Source organism: Rhinatrema bivittatum, chromosome 8, assembly GCF_901001135.1.
Source record: "Rhinatrema bivittatum chromosome 8, aRhiBiv1.1, whole genome shotgun sequence".
NCBI lineage: Eukaryota > Metazoa > Chordata > Amphibia > Gymnophiona > Rhinatrematidae > Rhinatrema > Rhinatrema bivittatum.
In genome coordinates this window covers 96,934,718-96,959,755 of record NC_042622.1, presented here as the reverse complement: position 1 = coordinate 96,959,755, position 25,038 = coordinate 96,934,718, and the positions used below count along the sequence as shown (strand labels likewise).

Below are 25,038 nucleotides of genomic sequence, written 5' to 3'. Positions count from 1 at the left end.
CGGAAAAAAGAAGACTGAGGGAGACACCTGTGGCTCACAGGGATAATTGCAGGCTGGGCATGCTCAGTGCACCCAGTGTGCCAGTGTCAGTCAAAGCTTGTTGAAACTTTGACAGAAAAGTTTTCCGTACAGGGCTCCATCCTCGATGTCACCCATTTGTGAGGACTACCATCCTGCTTGTCCTGTGAGAACACCTGTTACAGATAAGCAACTCTGCTTTCTCCTAGGGCAAGCAGGATGGTAGACCTCACACATGGGTGAATCCCTTGCTACAGGCTGCTCCCCAACACAAAAAGGGACCAACAAGCACCAACCAGGTGTCAACGGGCACAACCTCGATGCTGTTGGTAACAGAGGGGAAGACAGCTTGAACCCAAATGGGCCCTAGGCAGTGAGAGTTGGGTTCTACACCTCAAAGAGATTCCGAAAAACAGACTGGCCAAACCTACTGTCACTTCGGCCATCCTATCCAGGCAGTAGTGAGATGCGAATGTGTGGAGCAAACTCCACATCGCAGCCCTGCAAGATCTCCTTCATGGGGACTGCTCGCAAGTGGGCTACCAACATTGCCATGACCCTGACAGAATGAGCCTTGACATTTGACATGACCCCAAGATTCAGTCCCACCTGGGCATGACAGAAGGAGATACAGTCCGTCAATTGGATAATGTCTTTTTGGCAATGGCAACTCCCAATCTATTCCTATCAAAAGAAATGAAAAGTTGGGTGGACTGTCCGCTCCAGATAGAAGGCTAAGGCTCTCTTGCAATCCAAACTGTGCAGGGCTCGTTCACCTTGGTGCAAATGGGGCTTGGGGAAGAATGTTGGCAGGACGATTGACTGATTAAGATGGAAATCCATCACCACCTTAGGCAGGAACTTAGGGTGTATATGCAAGACCACCCTGTCATGATAAAATTTAGTATAAGGTGGATGTCATTAAGGCCTGGAGCTCACTGACCCTGCGTGCTGAAGTGATTGCCTACAAAATATGACCTTCCAAGTCAGGTACCTCAGGTCACAGGAGTACAGTGGCTCAAAAGGAGCTTTTATCAGCTGAACTAACACCACGTTGAGGTCCCAAGATACAGCGGGAGGCCTTAGGGGAGGCTTCAATTGAAGCAGGCCCCACATAAAGCATACAACTATAGGCTGTACAGAGATGGACACACCATCTACACCTTGGTGGCATGTGACAACTGAACTGAGATGAATTCTAATGGAATTGGTTTTCAAGCCAGCCTCCAATAGGTGTAGAAGGTAGTCAAGCAGTTTTTGCGTGGGGCAGAAGAATGAATCTAGGGCCTTCTGCTCACACCACACAGAAACTTCCTCCGCTTCCAGGACCCAAGAAACATCCTCAGAAAGATCAAGTGGCTGCAGAATCAACCCCTCAACATCCAGGCTGTGAGTGACAGGGCCTGGAGGTTGGGATGCTGCAGCCTGCCCTAATCTTGTGTGACGAGGTCCGAGGAAATCCCCAGACTGATCAGTTTCCGGATGGACAGCTCCTGAAGGAGTAGAAACCAAATCTGTCTCGGCCAATAGGGGGCTAGGAGGATCATAGTCCCTCAGTCCTCAAGAGAGTATTGGTAACTAGAGGAATTGCAGGATACTGGTACAGAAGACCCCTGCCCCAATGTCGGGCAAAGATGTCTGAGGCTAGTTTGTCATCTGATCTGTACAGGGAGCAGAACTGAGTCTCCTTCCTGTTGCAGGGGGACACAAACAAGTCCACCTCCAGGCTTCCCCAAAGGTGGAAAATCCATTTCGCTAATCCCCCCCCCCCCCCAGTTCAGAGACCACTCATGGGATCTAAAGGCACAACTCAGCCTGTCCACTATCACTTTCTCCATTCCGGCTAGATAGGCTCTGAGTACTATCCCATGGGACAGGGCCCAGGACCAAATCTGGACTGCTTCCTGACACAGGAAGTATGATCCTGTGCCTCCCTGCTTGTTGACATACCACATGGCCACTTGATTGTCCGTTTGTATCAGGACAATTTTGCTGGACAGCTGATTTCTGAAAGTCCACAGCACATACCTGATCACCAGGAGCTCCAGGAAATTGATTTGACACCATGCTTCCTGGGCAGATCATAAGCCTGGGTGCGGAGCCCCTCCACATGAGATCCCACCTTAAGGAGATGCAACCCTGCCCTCTTTGCCCTGGTGGGACAGGCTCAACCACTCTTGCCATTAAGAGGGCAGACAGCTCCCGAAATAGTACTTCCTGATGCGTTATTGGCCCCCAAAATGGGCACGGGGAGGCAATTTGGCAGGATACCAAATAGGTTTAATTGGTACCCTTGACAGATGATGGAAAAGACCCCCTGGTCCGAGGTTATACTAGGCCATTAATCTGCAAAGAACCATAGTCTGCCCCAGACCGGGGGGGGGGGGGTCCAGTGGCTGGCTTATACTCCCTATGATCCAGTCAAAACCCCATCCCAGGATTTGGCTGGGGAGCCGGCTGGGGCTTGGGAGCTCTCTGTTGCCTGGAACGGCACCGTGAGCTCACCTTCTGCGAACGGAAGTGAGGGGCCGGATGATGGTACCTTCCTCTGGTGGTAGAAAAACTTCCCTCTGACATTGCCTCACAGACCTCCTGGCTAAGGAGGGTAGGCCTGAAGTGCTGGTGGAGAGCTGTTGGAGGGTCTCATGGTGACCTGCAATTGGGCCTCTGTGTCCCTCACCTTATCCCTGAAGAGATTCTCTCGGATCTCTGTACCTCCAGTCAGAGATCAGAGGCCTACAGCCATGCCATTCTGCGGGTGGTAATTCCCGCTGCAGAGACTCTCACTGTCATCTCAAAAACATTGTAGGTAGAATGAATTTTGTGTTTTCCACACTCCAGGCCCCGACCACCAGCAATAAGAGGGGGTCTTGCTGCTGTTGAGGTAGTCGCTCGGCCACCTCTAGCACCTGCTTCCAGAGGTTGTGAGAGTATTGGCTCATGTAGAGCTGGTAACAGGCAATGCGGACATCACTCTATGATCCTTGCCCGGGGGTGCCGAGGCATGGGTCAGAAGGCTTGACCTTCTTGAGAGCGTATTCGACCACTACCGACTGGTGTGACAGCTGACGCTTCTCGAATCCGGTAGCCTGTTGGACAAGGTAAACCCCATTTGCCTTCTTGTTAATGGGAGAGGGTGCTCCCATATCCTCAGCAAGCAATTCCCTAAAGATCTTGTGCATTGGGATTGCCATGAACTGGAAGATCTCCAGCATCTTATGCCTGGCATCCTCCTCTGTCATTAACTGAAAAGGGACGGGCTCCGCCATCACCCATACAAAACTTGCAAAGGTCAGGTCCTCTGGAGGAGACCTCCTTCACTCATCTGGAGGAGATGGTTCCGAAGGGCGACCCTCCGAGTTCTCAGAGGAGGATTCTGCAGTGTCATCCCCCAGGGGTCATACCCAGCCTCATCCTCACTGTCGTCTACAGGGGATGGTGCCCTGCGTGCTCGGCCTTCATCCAGAAGTGTGGGCATTGATGGCACTAATGCTGGCCCCCAGCAAAGCTGGACAGGGGGCTGCAGACCTCAGTATCTGTCTGCCTCGATGGAGCTTCCTCCTTGGAGGAAATGGGAACAAGCACAATTATCCATGAAACAACAAATTTGCCATGTTACTAAAACTACATTTTATAAACTTAATCTAGTGTGACCTTTAAAAACTTTGCTGCCCCCAGGATTTTTTAGGATGATTGTTCAGGCCCTGGTCCTCAGTCATTTGGATTATTATGGTACTTTGTATAATTGGGCTTCCAAGATAAGCTGATAGAAACAGAGAAATGATGGCAGAAAAAGACCAATTGGCCCATCTAGTCTGCCCAGCAAGCTCCCCATTTATTTACCCATTCTTATCTGTTTCATCAACCACCAAGTTCAGGGCCCTTTTTGGTAACTTAGTCAAATTTCCTGCTATCCTCTATCATGGATGCAGAGAGTAATGTTGGAGTTGCATCAAAGGTGAGCTTAAGGCTTAATGGTTAAGGGTAGTAACTGCTGCATCAAGCAAGTTACCCTGATGCTTGTTTACCCAGACTGCACAGATCAATGCCTTGTTGGATGTTGTCTGTATGTAAATCCTGTTTTCCACATTTCCCCCTGCTGTTGAAGCAGATAGCAAAGCTGTATATACATTCAAGGTGATGTATCAGGCTTAACTGGTTTAGGGTAGTAACCGCCGTAATAAGCAAGCTACCCCCACTCGTTTGTTTATCCAGATTGTGAAGTTCAATCCTTGTTGCTTGTTGTCTGAATGAAATTCCTCTTTTCCACATTTCCCCCTGCCGTTGAAGCAGAGAGCAATGTTGGAGTTGCATTAACCATGCGAAGGCTTATTGAGTAAGGGTAGTAATCACCAGGTAGTAGCCTCCACTCCAGTAATCCACCCCCATGGCTCTTCTCTTCATTCCCATCCTCTAGCCTTTATGGATTTACAGTGTTTATCACATGCCCCTTTGAAATCCTTCACAGTTTTAGTCTTCACCACTTCCTCCGGAAGGGCATTCCAGGCATCATGCAGCTGGTACAGAATGCGGCCGCCCGAGTTATAGTTGGGGTTTCGAGAAGAGAACATATAACTCCAGTTTTGAGGGATCTACACTGGCTGCCAGTCAAATGGAGGAGTAGATTTAAGCTGGAGACTATCATCTTTAAACTTCTGAAGACTTTTCCTCCTTCCTCCATCTATGCGTGGATTAGGGCATGGAGGGCATGCTCAGTATGCTCAAAGTTCCAGAAACTTTGACATAAGTTTTCCATGCCAGGCTCCATCTCATGTCCATCCTGCTTGTTCTAGGAGAATATATCTATCTATATATATAGATAGATATATATATAATTTATGACACAAATGCACAACACACACATTATAGTGTTCCATTCAGTAATATAAAGTACTGCTTGGAAGCACTAAGTAGTAACATTAGACATAACTGACACTGCAGCCTCTACTCAAAAACATTTTCAGCCAGGATAAGCTCTCTTTGAGTGCTAATACCGAAACCTGATTTTCACCACGAAGCTTCAAGGACATTCAAAGGCATAGAGATACACTTACCACACACTGTTTCCATAGATACCAGGAATAAATGTCTCAATTTTGCTTACGCCTATAACGTTTCCAGAATGTGTCTATTATTTCAGCAGCCAGCCAACTTTTAATATTTAAAAACAATGTCCTTTATTTCCAGAGAGATACATCACATATCCATATTCTTTTTTTTATATTTTTACTCCTTCAAATAAGCATGGTTAGTGATCATTTTTATTTACATCTACTTGGGGCTTTATAGAATAAGATCTAAAATCTAGTTCACAGCATATACAATAAACATTTAAATTAAGCCTGGAAAAACTATTACATACTAACACCTTATTCTGAGACAAGGGAATACATGATAATGTCAGAAATGTATCTGGGTATTTATGATGGCTCTCCAAAATACATGTTTAAGGTTGCCATTGAAACTCTACATTTTTCGTTGTAAAATGTTTGTTCCCTCCCCCCCCCCCCCACCCCAATTCTCATTTCTCAGATTCACTTACCAAACTCCAAATAATCAATTATCACTCTCTCATATAAATAAACTTATTGCATATGGAGGGGCTGTAATGAAACTTAGAGAGAATTGACCGATCCAGCATTTAAGGGCAAAGATCAACTTGTTCTAATTGGCTTGGAGAAAGCAGATTCTGAGTAAGTGCAATAGTGCATTTGGTTATGTTTTAGACTAGGCAATCATCTCTCAAACATCATACCTGCAAGCCTCCTATTCACTGTATTGTGCTTCTTCCAGAGCCAAAGGACAGCTTGGTCCAGAGTTTTCACCAAGTCCATGGAGTCTTTTGCCATCTCTTCAAAGTGTTGCGCACACTCCCTGCACCCAAAAAAGTATTGGATATACCGTCTCATGACCTGCAAGATGATCTGAGGGCTGTTTTCAAAGCCTAGAAGAGAAGACAAAGCCTATTTAGCAAAGCTAGATACTCACTGATCTTGAGGGCAGAAAATGTACATAGCCACAATTGTTCTTGAATTCTCCTTGCCCACTGGAGGACAATCAAAAAAGCAGATGCAGAGGTCTTCATGAAAAATGGTGCTCTAGTAATATTTCACACAGAGGTGAATGCAAGCCAGAATTACAGAACGAGGACCCAGTCAGATGAGATGCAACCTGTCGCTTCTAGGAGACAAGATCCCCTAGCAGATAAAAAAACAAAACAAAACGGGAACCATCTCATCAGTATCATGTACAGCCTAATCCATGAAGTGGCCCTTTTATAGTTTCCCAGCTTTATTATTTGGGTTAGAAGCCAATGTCGGATCAGAAACTTTTATTTCATGGAGACGTGTTTTCTTATTAGCAAGCCCGACTCAGGCAGAGTTTCACCCCCCTACATCGGGGCTGCCTCAGGGGCTACAATACACAGACAACATCCATAACTGAACAAAAATTGACCACAAAATCATAATTAAAAAAAAGACAATTCAACAAGACATATATAATGGTAACACAAACAGTGGGTTTGCAGTTGTATACATATGGTGGTAAATTATAGTGGACAAAAGAAAACTTGTGATGTGTTTGAATAAAGTTATATTTCTAGAAATGATGGGGCCTGTTTTTACCTGGATATAGTCAACAGTATAATATCTGTGGAATCGGTCTCATTCAGCAGATTGTATCTGGTGGTCTGAAATGGTATGCATATAAAATAGGAAAATCACATATAGAAAAGTTTGTTTAAAAGCAAAAAAGGTACCAGCCGAGTAAAACAAAATTAAAAGCTCAAATTTAAAAATATTGTTTTAGTCCTAGAAAAATATTAAATGTAGTTAAAACTATAAAATAGTGCATTAAAACTAGGCTAATGGGTTAGCTCCTTGTTTTAAAATTGTGCCAGCTGCAATAAAACATTTTCAGGCAATTATAAAAAAACCATGCCCATTGGCCTAATTTTAATGCATTATTTTATAGTTTTAACTACATTTAATATTTTTCTAGGACTAAAACAATATTTTTAAATTTGAGCTTTTAATTTTGTTTTACTCGGCTGGTACCTTTTTAGTAACAAGGAGTTAATTTAATAGTCCAGTCTTTAACGTGCCACTTTTTTAACATTTTCAAGTTTTTGCTTTTAAACAAACTTTTCTATATGTGATTTTCCTATTTTATATGCATACCATTTCAGACCACCAGATACAATCTGCTGAATGAGACCGATTCCACAGATATTATACTGTTGACTATATCCAGGTAAAAACAGGCCCCATCATTTCTAGAAATATAACTTTATTCAAACACATCACAAGTTTTCTTTTGTCCACTATAATTTATCACCATATGTATACAACTGCAAACTCACTGTTTATGCATTACCATTATATATGTCTTGTTGAATTGTCTTGTTTTAATTATGATTTTGTGTGTCAATTTTTGTTCAGTTATGGATATTGTTTGTGTATTGTAGCCCCTGAGGCAGCCCCAATGTACGGGGCGAAACTCGGCCTGAGTCGGACTTGTTAATAAGAAAACACGTCTCCATGAAATAAAAGTTTCTGATCGGACATTGGCTTCTAACCCACTTTGGTGCCCTCACGGCTTTTTTAGATAGCCTTCCTTGTTGCTTTGTTGGTCCAGCTTTATTATTTTACAGGAAGACTGAGCACATGGACAGGGTGATTTTCAATATCATTTACAGGGGTACGCTGGCAGAAAATTGCCCAGGTAAAAGCATACACAGGGATCAACAATACATGTATTTTTACCCAAGAATGGGAATTTGGGCGGCATCTTTGAAGTTGGGGAGAGAAACATGCCTAGATTTCATTTGCAATTCTGCGTGAGCTATGTTTAAAGGAGAAAAGAATCTGCAGCAAGTTCAGATCTCTGCGTGTACTCTTTCCCAGGACAGTTTTTATAAAGGAAAAATATGCTTATTCTTTCACTTTGAAAATTAATGGTAGATTTTAAAAAATCCGTGCGCACATCCATGTGCGCACACGTGGATGCAAGATTTTATAATATGTGGGTCAGCGCGCACAAGGGCGGGGGTGTGTGTCTAATTTTGCAAAATCGCACGGCAGTGCATCAGAGCCTTCCCCAGTTTTCTCCCAGTCCGCTCAAATTAAGGAGCGGACTGGGAGGGAACTTCCCAACCCCATACCCTAACCACCCCAATTTCTTTTGTTTTATCTTTTGCTCCTGCCGCTGTATCGGGTGCCTCTAGCCTCGCGCCCCCCCCCCCCCCCTCTCCCGGACCGCTCCCTTTTAAAGCCCTGGCACTTGCATGTGGCTGGGCCTATTTGAAATTGGGACCAGCACGCATAAGGCCCGGGATTTATGCACGTCGGGGTTTTAAAATCTACCCCTAAATGCAAAGCCTGCAGGTAAAAGTAGCCATGCACTTTGCATCAAATACAAATTCTTTTGAAAACTGACTCATTAATATCTTGTGTGGTGAATGCACCCCTCTTGTCAAGCCAAGGGGCGGAGGCCATATTGTAAACGTTTAACTGATTGAAATACCTTGGCCCTTTAGAAAGGGAGATGACCAAGGGACAGCATGTATCACAATGCCTAATCTTTATAACAGAAAAGTATTTCTGCAGAAGACTTCAAAACCAAGAGTGGGATGACCTAAGATTGCATGTGTCTTGGGTGATTTAAGGGGTTACATATTTCTGCCTGAACATATTCCATAAGCAACTCCTTCAATCCTGGAGACACCATTCCCAGCAGCACCCAAACATTATTTGAAAGCAACCAAAGAAAAGCAAACTCCACATGCATTTCTGAAGGAGAGATCCACGTATTCTTTTCTAAGGAGAAATATTTACCTATGATGCATCTATATTATAACCTTTATACATGCAGGGTTATGGTTAGTGATTTTATTTGTTTGTTTAGAACAGTGGTTCTCAACCTTTCTAATGCCGTGACCCCGCAATACAGTTCCTCATGTTGCGGTGACCCCTCGCCCCGCCCTCGCCCCGTGAGGGTGGGGTGAGGGCGGGGCTTTGGTCATATGGGGGCGGGGTTATGGATGGGGTTGGATTTTAGTGCACACTTATCATTTAATTATGACATTTATAATGTGAATGTAACTCAACTCACCAAAGGTTCTCACATGCATGGCACACTGACCCATGATCGTCACGGGGCTAGATGTAAAAGTACAGTTTGTATCCACAGGAACCCCCCTGACCCACAATAATGGATGTAAAGCAGAATTATGACATTCCCCATACAACTCACCCTACAAAAAAGATATTCTGGTTCTAGTGACATCTCAGTAACAGCAACTCAAACTCCTTCTATTTCCAGGCTCAATAGCCCTACTTATGAAAAGACAGCAGTTTACCACCAATGCATGTCCTCCTAGAAAACACAACAAATAAGACCGATACAAACGCTTACATGCTAGCAAAATATCTCATCTCGGTAACAGACACAGAACCGACCTAACATACTCCCAGGATCTGTAGTAATGCACATAAACTAATCCGCACACAGTTACACCTGTATTATGGAATACACTCAAACAGGAGCAACCCTATCTATGAAAAGGCAACACTACAAATATTAAATCAGGTCCTAAAAACCAATACACCTCTTATTAGGAAAACAGAACTAGCAAGCAGCTATATATCCCCACACAGAAATAATTGTAAAACTATACTAATAAGCAGAATAAATGTTTCAAAACAGCTATGAACATCCAACAATTAAAAACTCATAAAAACTATTAAACATTCTCCAAACACCAATAAAATATTTCAAAAAAGCAGACATCACACAATTAAAATGGCAGTCAAGAAAAATAAACTTAAAAAGCCACCTTTACTTACCCCCTCCAGCAGCTCTCCTACTCCCCTTCCCTGCAGGCCCTGGCACTCACCAGAAGCAGCAGTAGAAGCTAAGCTCTATACTTATGGTCCTCTTCCTTAGTGCCCATGTCTCTCACACACACACACCATACCAGTCATGCCCCCATGACCAGTTTCTGTCTCTCACACACCAATCATCTCCCAAACAGTCTTTGGCACACACACACCAGTCACCTTCCTGAACAGTTTCTCTCATGCCATACACACACACACAGGCTTCCCACTCCCGTGTTCTACTTACATATACGGGCTTCTCACTCTCATAATCACTTTCTCACACACACACACACACACACACCAGTCACCTTCCTGAACAGTTTCTCTCATGCCATACACACACACACACACACAGGCTTCCCACTCCCGTGTTCTACTTACATATATGGGCTTCTCACTCTCATAATCACTTTCTCTGTCTCTCTCTCTCTCACACACACACACTCACTCACCAGTCTCTCACTCCCATGCTTGTTCTCTCCACGTGCACAGGCTTCTCATTCCCTGAATCACATTCTCTCATATTCACACACACACACCAGTCTTTTTCTCTCACACGCACCATCACCTTACCAAGCAGTCTCTCTCTCTCATGCATGCACACTCACCCAGGTTTCTCACTCCCATGCTTTCTTTCACCCCCACAACACCAGGCTTCTTACGCCCATGCTTTCTCACATACCCAGACTTCTCACTTCCATGCTTTTTCTCTCTTTCACACACACGCATCAGTCACCTCCCTGACTAATGTCTCACACTCTCACATACACATCAGTCATCTCCCTGAGCAATCACTTTCATTGTCTCTCACATACACACACACATCAGCTCTCTGACCAGTCAATCACACAGGCTGGCTGGCTGCTTCTCTCTCTTTCTCTCACTCACTTCCTTCCCCCCCCCCCGAGCACAAATGGGAGCTGCAGCAGCCTCCGCTGGCCAAGAAAGAAGAATCCCATCGGCCGCGGGAGGCTCATGCTGCTGTCTCCTTTCTCCATTACCGGCTGCTTCTATTGCTCGAGGACCGATGCTGCAGCCGCTGCTGCTACTTTTTCGCGCGGCTCTCTCTCCTTCCCGCGCACCGCGATTCACTTCCTGTTCCGGGTCACGGGAGGGCAGGCGCAGGAAGAAGAAAAGGCCCAGCCACGGGTGCACAGCTTTTTCTAGCGCCGCTGCCGTTCCCGCTGGGCTTGAACGTGCTGACAGCCCGGCGGCAACGGCAGCGGGAGAGACCGGGAGCGCGCGACACAAGGCGACCCCTGTGTTTTGGGCGTTCGACCCCCGCCGGGGTCGCGACCCATAGGTTGAGAACCGCTGGTTTAGAAGAACTGTGGCATCTTACCATAACCTAGTTTACTGAACTTGTAACTGAAAAATTGTAGCAAAGAACTGTTTTGCTGATTCCCATTAAAGCATATCCTTGAAATGTGATTGGCTTTAAAATGAATTATGGTATTATAATTAAATAGAAAGACCATATTAATATTGTACTGAAAGTCTAAAACTGGTATAATGGCTTTGAAAAATAATTTTGTAAATTTATTAGATTTCATTTATTTAGGCTGTTGTGTTTAACTCATAATTGCATTTCGTAGAAACTAGAATTCTAGTACCAAAAATTATATACCTGTAATACATAGCCCTGGAAGCCAACAAAGGAAAATTTCTTTACAAAGGTTCATAAAAAGCAGTTGAAGAGTATAAACTAACTCCCTATTACCTTCAGATGAGCAAATCATAAATCTGAACTCTCTCTCTCTCTCTCCAAATAGCTTATAGAATGAAGCTTCTCCCTGAGAAGGGAAAGTTGATATTCTGAGACAGGTCTTGGTGTCTTATATCCAACATTATGTTTCTCCTACAATCATTATATTGCTAAGAAATGCAACTGAGCACTGGTGCAGAGAGGCAGGGATGAAAAGTTATCAGGCCAGTCATCTTTTTAACACTGGAGGGATGTGCTATCCCTGGAATCCATGCAAAGCAACTAATATATTCATTCATTCACTTTTGTTAAATCCTACCAGACCATGCTGCACACTTTAAACAATATTAAAACTTATTACATTTAAAATCAGAACTGTGCTCATGTTTTTAACTCTCCTCCTTGAAGCAATGGTGGAATTCATAAACAGATCTTTTGCAGATTAGCAAAGGCAGGCACAACAGAATTAAATATTTCAAATAGACATTTTTCAGCCTTCATAAAATACTTACTACACTACAGAATGGTTAAAAAAAAATGCCCAAAACACAGTCCAAGTATATCTCAGCATACCCCACTATTGGATGTGAAGATAATGTCTGAGCGCAATCTGGACTTCCTGCTTATATTTTTCCTGTGTGCACTGTTTGCTGGCAAAATGCTGCATATATGTTATGGGTATAGTGAGCTGCTGGACAATGTGAATACTAACTGAAAAACTCAGGGGTTAATGTACAAATTTAACTGGTTACTAGTCACATTATCCAACCTACATTCCTAACAGATACATTTTAAGGGGCTGCCCTAAGTATGACTTCTGGGTCAGCTGAGGATGCTGTGGAGGGAGTCTCTGGTCATCACACAAATGGAGATTACTGTGTGGCCCGACTTGAGGGCCTACAACTGTCGGGTTCTAGGAGGAGCTAAAAGGTATGGCCCCTTGCAGAGTTTATCACTTCAATGACTGGGCAAAGTAAGTTGGGAACAGATATAAATTAGGGAAAAAAATCCTTGTAGAGTTATGAATGAAGGCACGTAATGCCATAACTCAAATATAGGTTGATTCTAACTGATCTGGAAGCCCAAAGGAGAGGGAGGAAGATTCCAGGCTCTAAAAAAAAAAAAATAAAAAATCCCACCACATTCAGTTTGGCACAAACTGTACGCCAATTCGTGGTATGGCTCTGCAGCCTGTTTTTACTCCTCATGCTTTGCTTTGTACTTGTAATGGCTCAATCCTTACACTCTGACAGGTCACTGGGAACATGCTCCTTACAGCAGAAAGCTCCAATCCCTAGCAGATTAGACAGACAGCACACAAGAACAATTTCAGGAGGCCTAGAAGCAAATTTCAGCCAAAAAGAGGAATATCACCAAGAAAACAGGTAAGAGAGCCTTTTTCATTATTTTATTAATAGAAGCTTGAGGATCCTGCCAGGTACTTGTGACCTGGATTGGCCACAGTTGGAAATTGGATACTGGGCTTGATGGACCCTCGGTCTGATCCAGTGTGGTAAGTCTTATGTTCTTATGAGGATTCCTGTTCTCTCATTTTCTAACATACAAGTTTTAAAGGAACAGTAGAAAATCAGTTGTAATTGTCCTCACAATTAAAAGAAAATAAAAAATTACACTTAAATTCAGAATATCCTTAAGCAGAAAAGATATCCTTCAGTTTCCTCACAGAATTGTCACCACATTAGGTAAACAGAACCAGTGATGGGTGCAAAAAAGTGTTATGTCAGCAGTTAAGTATCATGCTCCAAGACCAACTTGTTCAAACTGAGCTAAAAACAAAAATCAAAACCCAGCCCTGGCTGACACTCCAAAGTACAGTTTCATTCAATGGTTTTACTGAGGATATAAATCCCCTGCCACAGCAAATAATCATAGAAAAATATAGGGTAAATGACAGGGAACTACCTTTTTATTTATTTATTTTAAGGAAGCCTCCATGCTGTTCTGCAGTTTGATTACAACTGAGTGCAAACATGCTCACACATATACACACACACACACACACACACAAACGGGACACAATTTACAACTGAATTATTAAATCCCATGGAAGACAGAAGCAATATAAAAGTATCATAGGATCCTTGTACACAGGGCTGGTGCAAGGGTATTGGGTGCCCTAGGCGACCCTTGTGCTGCCGCACCCCTCCCCCGGTCGCCCCACCTGTTTTGGCGCCGACTGTGTGCTTCTCAGGGCGCCGAACCGTAGGGGGTGCCGAAGCGCAGCCACGTGGTGCCGCAAGCGGGGTCTATCCTGCTCGCGGCAAAGAGAAATAGAAACAGTCAGCGCCGAAACAGGTAGAGGGGGGCGCGACAGTGGCAGCTCGCGGCCCCGAGAAGCACACAATCTCTATTTCTCTTTCCCGCCGGCGGGATAGGCCCCACTTGCGGCACCACGTGGCTGCTCTTCGGCGCCCTTTACGGCTTGGCGCCCTAGGCGACCGACGAAGTTCGCCTAACGGACGCGCCGGCCCTGCTTGTACAGCAAATGCCAAATGGATTGAATTCTTAGAGAAAATTAGCCAACTGCAAATTAGTTCCAAACAAAAAGTTCCAGGAAACCCATGCATACAAATATAGCTGATTAGCAGAACAAAAATCTGTTTTATGCTTGATGTGGGATTTTGGGGGCGAGGAGCCTTGTAAACAACGCAAAAATGGCTTAATTAAGTAGCTTCGTTTTCTTATTCTAGACCTGGGTCTTCCATTAACATATGTCAGACATCATTCATGTAATCTTCCCCTCCCTTCCAAAATGTTGCAAATTCAGGATAGTCCTAATCTTTAAAGTGGACAATAGCCCCATAGCCCCTACCTGTGACAGAATGGATTAGAGTACGTGGCAGGGCTCTTTAGGAGATGGGGTTTATTTTGAGTAATAAGGAAAGGGATGGCCTTCCAAGAATTAATCCCACCATCTCAGCCTGACCTAATTCCTTTGGCCTAAAACGCGCTCATTACATCCCAGCTCCAATTTAAAAATTGAGCAAGGAAAAGGCAAGTCTGCAGAAGACTGTGTGGTTTAAAAAAAAAAAAGAAATTAAAAAATTAATCCTCCTCCATGCAGGGGTTCTAAACTGTTCAGCACCTTCAAACCACTTTAGCAGAAAGATTAAACATCTGGCTACAAGAATTATTCGTTTTTACTAGCTTTGCTTGCCATCTTCCCCAGGGCTGGTGAAAGCTTTTTAGCTGCCCCCTCCTCCCCTTGGTTCATTCATTTTCTGTCCCATAAGCATTAAAAAAAAAAAAAAAAAAAAAAAAAAAAAAATCCCAGTTCCCTCCAGTGATTCAAACTTTAAAAACTGATACCACCATCCCCCTCCACTGGCAAGCCTTATAGCCTTGCAGAATGCTCACCCAACCCCCAACCTCAGCCTGCTCCACACACAGTTAAGAGTTATACATTTAAAAAATATTTTACATGAAAAATATGAAAGTACCATATTCTGAGGTAAAAATATCATATTATAATTTACATGCACTGCTGTGATGCCAAACTGAAATCCCTACAAAAACTCACTTGGAACCTATAAGGTATGAGGCCTATTGTAAAGTATGTTGTGTGTGGGCATGACCCTCCGAAAGCCCTAAAACACTAATACACTTCCTATTAGGAGAATACCTCACCCACCAGCCATACATGCAGAACATAAATAGGCCCTCACCAAATACAGCATAGAGCAACCATAAAGTAGAAATATAAAATATTTCAAAAAAGCAGACATTAAATAACACCTGAAAAATCAAACTAAACAGGATTTTAAAATTCACGCTCTCCATACTTGGGAACATTTGATTTCCAGTCACCCTGAGATAGTTGTGGATTAGTGGGAGTACTTACGTACGTACGCACGCACACACACAGACAAACACCCCTCCCAGGCAGCCTCTCATACACACACCCCTCTCCCAGGCAGCCTCTCATACACACACAGCCCTCTCCCAGGCAGCCTCTCATTCACACACACCCTCTCCCAGGCAGCCTCTCATTCACACACACACACAATCACACACCCCTCTCCTAGGCAGCCTGTCATACACACACACCCTCTCCTAGGCAGCCTCTCATACACACACACACACACACACACCCTTCTCCTAGGCAGCCTCTCATATACACACACACACACCCCTCTCCTAGGCAGCCTCTCTCACACACACACACACACCTCTCCCAGGCAGCCTCTCATTCACTCTCACACACACAACCCTCTCCTAGGCAAACTCTCATATACACACACACCCCTCTCCTAGGCAAACTCTCATATACACACACACTCCCAGGCAGCCTCTCATTCACACACACTCCCAGGCAGCCCCTCATACACACACACTCCCAGGCAGCCCCTCATACACACACACACCCCCTCTCCCAGGCAGCCACTCATACACATACACACCCCTCTCCCAGGCAGCCTCTCATTCATACACACACACACCCCTCTCTCCCAGGCAGCCTCTCATTCATACACACACACCCCTCTCCCAGGCAGCCTCTCATTCATACACACACACACCCCTCTCCCAGGTAGCCTCTCATTCATACACACACACCCCTCTCCCAGGCACCTCTCATTCACTCACACACACACACACACACACACACACACCTTCTCCCAGGCAGCCTCTCATTCACTCTCTCTCTCTCACACACACACCCCTCTCCTAGGCAAACTCTCATATACACACACACACACACTCTCCCAGGCAGCCTCTCATTCACACACACACTCCCAGGCAGCCTCTCATTCACACACACACACACACACCCTCTCCCAGGCAGCCTCTCATTCATACACACACCCTCTCCCAGGCAGCCTCTCATTCATACACACACCCCTCTCCCAGGCAGCCTCTCATTCATACACACACACACCCCTCTCCCAGGCAGCCTCTCATTCATACACACCCCCCCTCTCCCAGGCAGCCTCTCATAAACACACATACCCCCCTCTCCCAGGCAGCCTCTCATAAACACACACACACACCCCCTCTCCCAGGCAGCCTCTCATAAACACACACATCCCTCTCCCAAGCAGCCTCTCATACACACACACATACTCTCTCCTTCACACACCTTCTCCCAGGCAGCCTCTCATTCACACACACACACACACACACCCTCTCATTCTCACTCACACACACACTCTCTCCCAGGCAGCCTCTCATTCATTCTCTCTCACACACACACACTCTCTCCCAGGCAGCCTCTCATACACACACACATACCCCTCTCCCAGGCAGCCTCTCATACACACACACCCACCGCTCTCCCAGGCAGCCTCTCATACACACACACCCACCCCTCTCCCAGGCAGCCTCTCATACACACACACCCACCCCTCTCCCAGGCAGCCTCTCATATACACACACACCCCTCTCCTAGGCAGCCTCTCATATACACACACACACACATCCCTCTCCCAGGCAGCCTCTCATTCTCTCACACACACACCCCTCTCCTAGGCAAACTCTCATATATACACACACACTCCCAGGCAGCCTCTCATTCACACACACACCCCCCTCTCCCAGGCAGCCACTCATACACATACACACCCCTCTCCCAGGCAGCCTGTCATTCATACACACACACCCCTCTCCCAGGCAGCCTCTCATTCATACACACACACCCCTCTCCCAGGCAGCCTCTCATTCATACACACACACACCCCTCTCCCAGGCAGCCTCTCATTCATACACACACACACCCCTCTCCCAGGCAGCCTCTCATTCATACACACACACACCCCTCTCCCAGGCAGCCTCTCATTCACACACACACACACACACATACCCTCTCATTCACTCACACACACACACACACACACATACCCTCTCATTCACACACACACACACCCTTCTCATTCACACACACACACACCCTCTCATTCACACACACACACACACACACTCTCCCAGGCAGCCTCTCATTCACACACACACACACCCACCCTCTCCCAGGCAGCCTCTCATTCATACACACACACCCCTCTCCCAGGCAGCCTCTCATTCATACACACACACCCCTCTCCCAGGCAGCCTCTCATTCATACACACACACACCCCTCTCCCAGGCAGCCTCTCATTCATACACACACACACCCCCCTCTCCCAGGCAGCCTCTCATTCATACACACACACACACCCCCCTCTCCCAGGCAGCCTCTCATTCATACACACACACACCCCCCTCTCCCAGGCAGCCTCTCATTCATACACACACACACCCCCCTCTCCCAGGCAGCCTCTCATTCATACACACACACACCCCCCTCTCCCAGGCAGCCTCTCATTCATACACACACACACACCCCTCTCCCAGGCAGCCTCTCATTCATACACACACACACACCCCTCTCCCAGGCAGCCTCTCATTCATACACACACACACACCCCTCTCCCAGGCAGCCTCTCATTCATACACACACACACACCCCTCTCCCAGGCAGCCTCTCATTCATACACACACACACACCCCTCTCCCAGGCAGCCTCTCATTCATATACCCCCCCTCTCCCAGGCAGCCTCTCATTCATACACCCCCCCCCTCTCCCAGGCAGCCTCTCATTCATACACCCCCCCTCTCCCAGGCAGCATCTCATAAACACACACACCCCCCTCTCCCAGGCAGCCTCTCATACACACACACACCCTCTCATTCATACACACACACACCCTCTCCCAGGCAGCCTCTCATTCACTCACTCTCACACACACACACACACACACACACTCTCCCAGGCAGCCTCTCATTCACACACACACACACACCCACTCCCAGGCAGCCTCTCATTCACACACACACACATACCCTCTCCCAGGCAGCCTCTCATTCACACACACACACATACCCTCTCATTCTCACTCACACACACACACACACACCCTCTCCCAGGCAGCCTCTCATTCACTCTCTCTCACACACACACACACACACACCCCCCTCTCCCAGGCAGCCTCTCATTCACACACACACACATACCCTCTCATTCTCACTCACACACACACCCTCTCCCAGGCAGCCTCTCATTCGCACACACACCCACTCCCAGGCAGCCTCTCATTCACACACACACACACACACACACATACCCTCTCCCAGGCAGCCTCTCATTCACACACACACACATACCCTCTCCCAGGCAGCCTCATTCACACACACACACCCTCTCCCAGGCAGCCTCTCATTCACACACACACACCCTCTCCCAGGCAGCCTCTCATTCACACACACACACACCCTCCCAGGCAGCCTCTCATTCACACACAACACACACACCCCTCTCTCCTAGGCAGCCTCTCATTCAGTTCCACACACCCATCACAGGCAGCTTCCCATACATATGTAGACCAGGTACTCTGGGTCCGCGGGTCGTTCCTCCTCTGCTGCTGCTTCCCCCAGCTTGTACATTCTTCACTGGAGAGAGCAACACAAACATACTAAATAATATACCCCAGTAGTTAACTTCGCCCCAAAAGTTTAAAAAAAGAAAATTTCCCAAGCAAAACTTACTGATTCTTTTCAGCCACCAGCACAATTAAATTCTGGAATTTGTTGCCAGAGGATGTGGTTAGTGCAGTTAATATAGCTGTGTTTAAAAAAGGATTGGATAAGTTCTTGGAGAAGTCCATTACCTGCTATTAATTGAGATGACTTAGAAAATAGCCACTGCTATTACTAGCAATGGTAACATGGAATAGACTTAGTTTTTGGGTACTTGCCAGATTCTTATGGCCTGGATTGGCCACTGTTGGAAACAGGATGCTGGGCTTGAAGGACCAGTATGGCATGTTCTTATGTTCTTATCCTCTCCTCTCAGTACTCCCCATTGGATTGTGGGTTACTGAGCTCTTCCCTTGCAATATATATTGTTCTTCTAAGAAAAATTAGTGCAAAACAATTCTTTTGGAGATGTACACTACAGTTATTTGTCCTGAGTGAGATACTGCTGTTCTGATTAACTAATGATGGTACCTAATCAAATCAATCACACAACCTTAACACTTCAGTTAGTCAGCCAGAGTGACTCACTGCTCTCTTGATTAACAAATGTTGGTACGTAATCAAACTAAATCACACTACCTTAACACCTTTCCAAAGTGAGTAACTGAACTTTTCAACCTTTTTACTTAAGTATACACTGCTCCTAGCTTATTTCTAGCTTCTGGCTACCTTTTTTTTTCTTAAATATACAAACACTCTACTTCTGCTTATTGGCTGCCTTACTGACTATTAAAAGCACAAACACTTAATAATATACCCCAATAGTTAATTTCACCCTAATACTTTTAAAAAAGAAAGTTTCTCAAGCAAAACTTACTGATTCCTTTCAGCGACCAGCAAGGTGATCCTCTCCTCTCAGTGCTGGTGGGGGTCGAGTTCCCCAGCAGTAGCATGGGCCTCTACCTGCTCCCGATGCTGCCCCCCCCCCCCCCCAACAGTTTGCCACCCTGTGTAACTGCACAATTTACACACCCGGTGGCGCCAGGCCTGATCTTCCCATATAACAATCAGGAACAAAAAGGTCCATCTTTATCATCAGATTCTTTGCTTTTTTTCAAGGATCCCTGGAGCTGGCTAAGTATCTGGTAATAATGCTGTCCACAATAATGTTTCTCCTGCTACTGAAAATAAATAAATTAAAAAATATATATCTATATCTATATATCTACATCTATATCTATACACACACATATATATATACCTGTGAAAAAGAAACGAGGAGTGGAGATTTGGCGGGCCACGAGCAATGCCCAACCTGCTCACGACCCAGAAAACCACACAGTCGGCGGGCGTATATGAGAATGAGGTAGGAGTCGGGGCTGAGGCCGGGAGTGGTGGCGTGACTGAGGGAGATGTACAAAAATGCCTTTCACAGAGCTCATTATACCCCACCTCCACTGCTGGTCAGAACAGCAACCTAAAAAGCTTTTTTTTGTAGGGGGTGGTTATAAAATTATCTGGGATTTTAACAGAATAACAACAATAAGATGAATATTCAAAAGCCTGCCAACTATGTAAATTTACCCACAGTCTCTAGTCAGACATTCAGATACACTTACAGGGGTATGTGTGGCTGAATTTCTAGCCAAGCACAATTTGACTAGCTGGATTCCCCCAGCTACACTTAGCACTAAAAATCAGTGCTTACCAGGTAAGATGGCTTTAAAAAAATGACAGCTGGCAATCCCTAATTCCATCCCCCCCTCACTCCCCAAAATGGGAATGCAATTTAAAAAACAAAAATACGCCCTCTTCTCCTCCCATCTTTCTCCATCCTGGGCCCCTTTCTCCCATGCCCCTTTCTCCCATGCCCCTTTCTCTTGGCACTAATATCAATACAGGACAGAATCGATATCCCCACATCTGAAATAAATATCCCCACCCTACCAATCCCTCCCCGAAACATAATCTGGAGGTAACCGGCAGGAGAAGGGCCGGTGCAAGGGGATTAGGTGCCCTAGGTGAGCCTTCTCCCTTGCGCCTCCACACCCCCCCCCCCCCCCCTCAGTCACGCCGCCACCCCTAGTCTCGGCCCCAACTCCTACCTCATTCTCAATCACGCCCGCCGACTGTGTGGTTTTCTGGGTCGCGAGCAGGTTGGGCACTGCTCGTGGCCTGCCAAATCTCCACTCCTCTTTGCCGCCGCTTGCGGCCCCATGACTCACACCTAGTGGCGTACACTAAGGGTCTCCGGCGCCTGGGGGCCAATGCATTTGTGTGCCTCTCCAGCATCCCCACTTAATCTTTCTTGTTAGGTCACAGAAAATCAGTGGTGTCTCTAGACAAAAGAATTTTTTTTGGGGGGGGGGGGCCCCCAAAATGACCTTCCTTCACCACACCCACCTCTTTAGCATGGATCCTGCTTTAAAATTGGTTATAAAAAAAAAAGTGTTGATAAAAAAAGACCAAAGGGTCTTCTGCGTAATTTTAAAAAGCTGGCCAGTTTCACACTTCTAGTAAATTATTTGATAGCCTCATTCAACTAATTCTATATGGCTATAAGAGTGAAATCTAGAATATATAGGAAGGGACAGAATATCAATATAAATCCTGCACCTCCAGTTCTCTAATTCTGTGCATCCACTGAAATTCCCCCAAACAATGGAGCTTGGATGTTTCCCTTACAGCTCATCATACTAAAAGATATTTCAAATTCTGGTGTCACCTCACAGTAACAGCAGCACAAACACCTTCCACTGCCAGGCACATTGTGAACTAACACAAAGCCTCACAAAAAAGACACTCAAAATCTATACTGCAATCCCATTGTAACATAACAGTAATAACACCAAGGACTCAAACAACAATAACCCTACCTGTGAAAAAGCAAGGGTAAATATTACACTGGGTCCTAGAATACCAATACACCACCTACTGAGGAAACAAAACAAACCAGATTGCTATAGATCCCTATACAGACACTACATGCTAGCAGAATTTCTCATCATGGTCACACACACAGAGCAGAGACAGACCCTCACCAAATATAGAATACAAAATAAAGGAGCACAAATTAGACAAAAACTGAAATGACATACAGCCATTCATATACACAGTCTCTCTCTTGCATATGCTGTCTCACTCTCACACACACACACACACAGGCTCTCTCTCACTCCCATATGCTGTCTTGCTTAAGTACAGGCTCTCACTGTCACATGCTGTCTCTCACACACAAGAAGCCATACTCTGTGTATTAACAATGGAAAAACCGAACCACCATGCCTCATAAAACAAATAAAATCAAGAAACATAAAGCATCAGTTATAATAGTAAAACCATACTAATAAAATATTTTAAAACTACTGATAAATAGAATTTCTATTAATTAAAAATTATACATTTTTTACAATTTCCCAAACACCAATAAAATATTTCAAAACAGCACATATATCAAACACCACCCAATAATTAAAACTAATAAGGATTTTAAAAAGCCCCTGCTGTCCATATGTGGGAGCTCTTGATTTCCAGTCACCCTGATATTGTTGAGAATTAGGAGGTTACCTCTCTCTCTCACACATACTCACATGTCCATTCTCTCTCACACATACACTGTCACATACATACACATTCATGCTCTTATACCCAACATAACCTCTCACTCTCTCAGACACCGACACACTCTCAGGCTCTAACCCCCCCCCCCCCCACACACACACACACACACACACCCACCCCACACTCAAGCTCTTACTCCCCTGGATTTTTTCATACACACTCATGCTCTCACTGGCTTCCTCACATACACCCAGGCAAGGTCACAGTCACAGAGACAGAGACAGACAGAGACAGAGACAGAGACACAGGCAGGCCTCCCATTAATTTTCACACCACTCCCTCCCTACCCCCCAGGCAAGCACACATTCATTCTCATATACAGACACACCCTCAGGCAGGCAGCCATGCATTCACACATATACACTCCCAAGCAGACTCCCATTCATACACATGCACACACTGAAGCAGACCCCCTCTCTTTATTTTGCCAGCAACCTCAGAGCCTCTCTCATTTCTCTGATACCACAAGGCTATTGGGGAGGTGCTGATTGCTGCTACTGGCACAGAAGCCCATTCTGCTGCCTCCTCTGTGCAGGCCCCGTGGTATTAAAAATTTGTGGGCTTCCACTACTTCCATGCTGATCTCGTACATTGTGAGATCTGCATAGAGAAAGTGCTACTCTTGCACATTCCCAAACATTACATGTGTCAATCACTAACGAGTACCTTTCTTGTTTTTTTGCCAAGTCCTTTTAAATTGTCTTTTTTTCTATTTCTTTTCTCTCCATCTGTCTTCTTCACTCAAACACACAGTCAGGTTCTCATTCTCACATGCTTTCTCTCTCTCTCACACTCACATGCTCTCTCTCATACAGTTCCTCTCTTGCACATGCTGTCTCACTCTCACACACACACACACACAGGCTCTCTCTCACTCCCACATGCTGTCTTGCTTAAGCACAGGTTCTCACTGTCACATGCTGTCTCTCACTCACAAACAGAAGCTCTCACATGCTGTCTCTATAAACATTCAAGTCCTCACACCCAATCTTCTCAACTCACTCTCACACACACACAAATCTCTCAACTCATCTCATACATGCACACACACTCTACAGGCCCTCAGCCTCTCTCTTGCCTCTGGGCCTCCTCTTCACGGGTCACCACAGAATGGGCACTACAGCGGCCCTGATCTTCTCGGGCCACCTGCGATGTGGGATCCGCAGTGGCCCTGCTACCAGGCCTCCTCCTCTTCTCAGCCTGCCACGATGTGGGATTTGCAGAGGGCCATAAATGCTGCTCTTCTGCACGCGGCTGATGCTCCTCCTCCTTCCTGCCCGTGTGGCTCCGGCAACGTTTTTCTTCTGGGGCCACGCAGGCAGAAAGGAGGAGGAGCACCTGCAGGTTTGGACATGACCTTTTTCTTCAGGCTGTGATAAAATGAGCTCCACCACAGCCCCGCCAGTCTTCCTGCTGTGTGTGTCCGGCACACAGCACAGCAGTAGTTCCCTGCTCAGAGTCAGTGGGATGAGGTCCACCGGCGGCCGCATGAGCCTCCATGTCGGCCATCAGCATTCCCCCTATGGCTCACGCCCCCCTAATGGTCGGCGCCCTAGGCCCAGGCCTAGTGCTTCCGCCGGCCCTGGGCAGGAGGAGTCACTTCTTCCTGCCAGCTAGGAAGTCCAGCCAGCAAAGCAAGCAATAGGTTCAAGTCTTCCTGCTGATGCCCTCCAGGTTACATTGGAGGGGGAAGAAAGATTAACTATCCCTCCCTTTCATTTATTTAATCAGTGCCAGGAGGATTGGGTGCAGTGACTGCAATTTTTATCATTATCCAGGAGATAACAGGATGAGGGATAAGGAGGCACTTTTTTTTTTTTTTTTTTTTAAATTGCATACCCAGCAGGAGGAAGGAGGGGGAAAACCGAGGGACACTTTTTGTATGGGGACTCCGGGAGGGCTGACCAGACAGATTTAGGTCTGTTACTGCAGCATAAGAACATAAAATTTGCCAAACTGGGTCAGACCAAAGGTTCATCAAGCCCGTATCCTGTTTGCAACAGTGGCCATTCCAGGTCACAAGTACCTAGCGGGATCCCAAGGGGATTCCAAGCTGCTTATCCCAGCAAGCAGTAGCTTTCCTCAAGTCCATCTTAATAATGGTTTATGGACTTTTTTCCAGGAACTTGTCTAAACCTTTTTTAAACCCAGCTACACTAACAGCTTTCACCACATTTTCTGGCAACGAATTCCAGAATTTAATTACGCGTTGAGTAAAAAAATATTTTCTCCTATTTATCTTAAATGTATCACCTATTAACTTCACTGAATGTCCCCTAGTATTTGTACTTTTTGAAAGAATAAACAACCGATTCACATTTACCCATTCCATACCACTTATT

At 45.7% G+C, this 25,038-nt stretch overlaps 1 protein-coding gene across 1 annotated transcript in view; it reads right to left on the bottom strand.

The window, feature by feature from the left end:
- Window positions 1-25,038, bottom strand: part of QSOX2 (quiescin sulfhydryl oxidase 2) — a 245,999-nt gene that overhangs the window by 7,447 nt on the left and 213,514 nt on the right. The window contains 1 exon segment of the mRNA XM_029611684.1: window positions 5,774-5,962. Coding sequence (XP_029467544.1) covers window positions 5,774-5,962 — 189 coding nt within the window.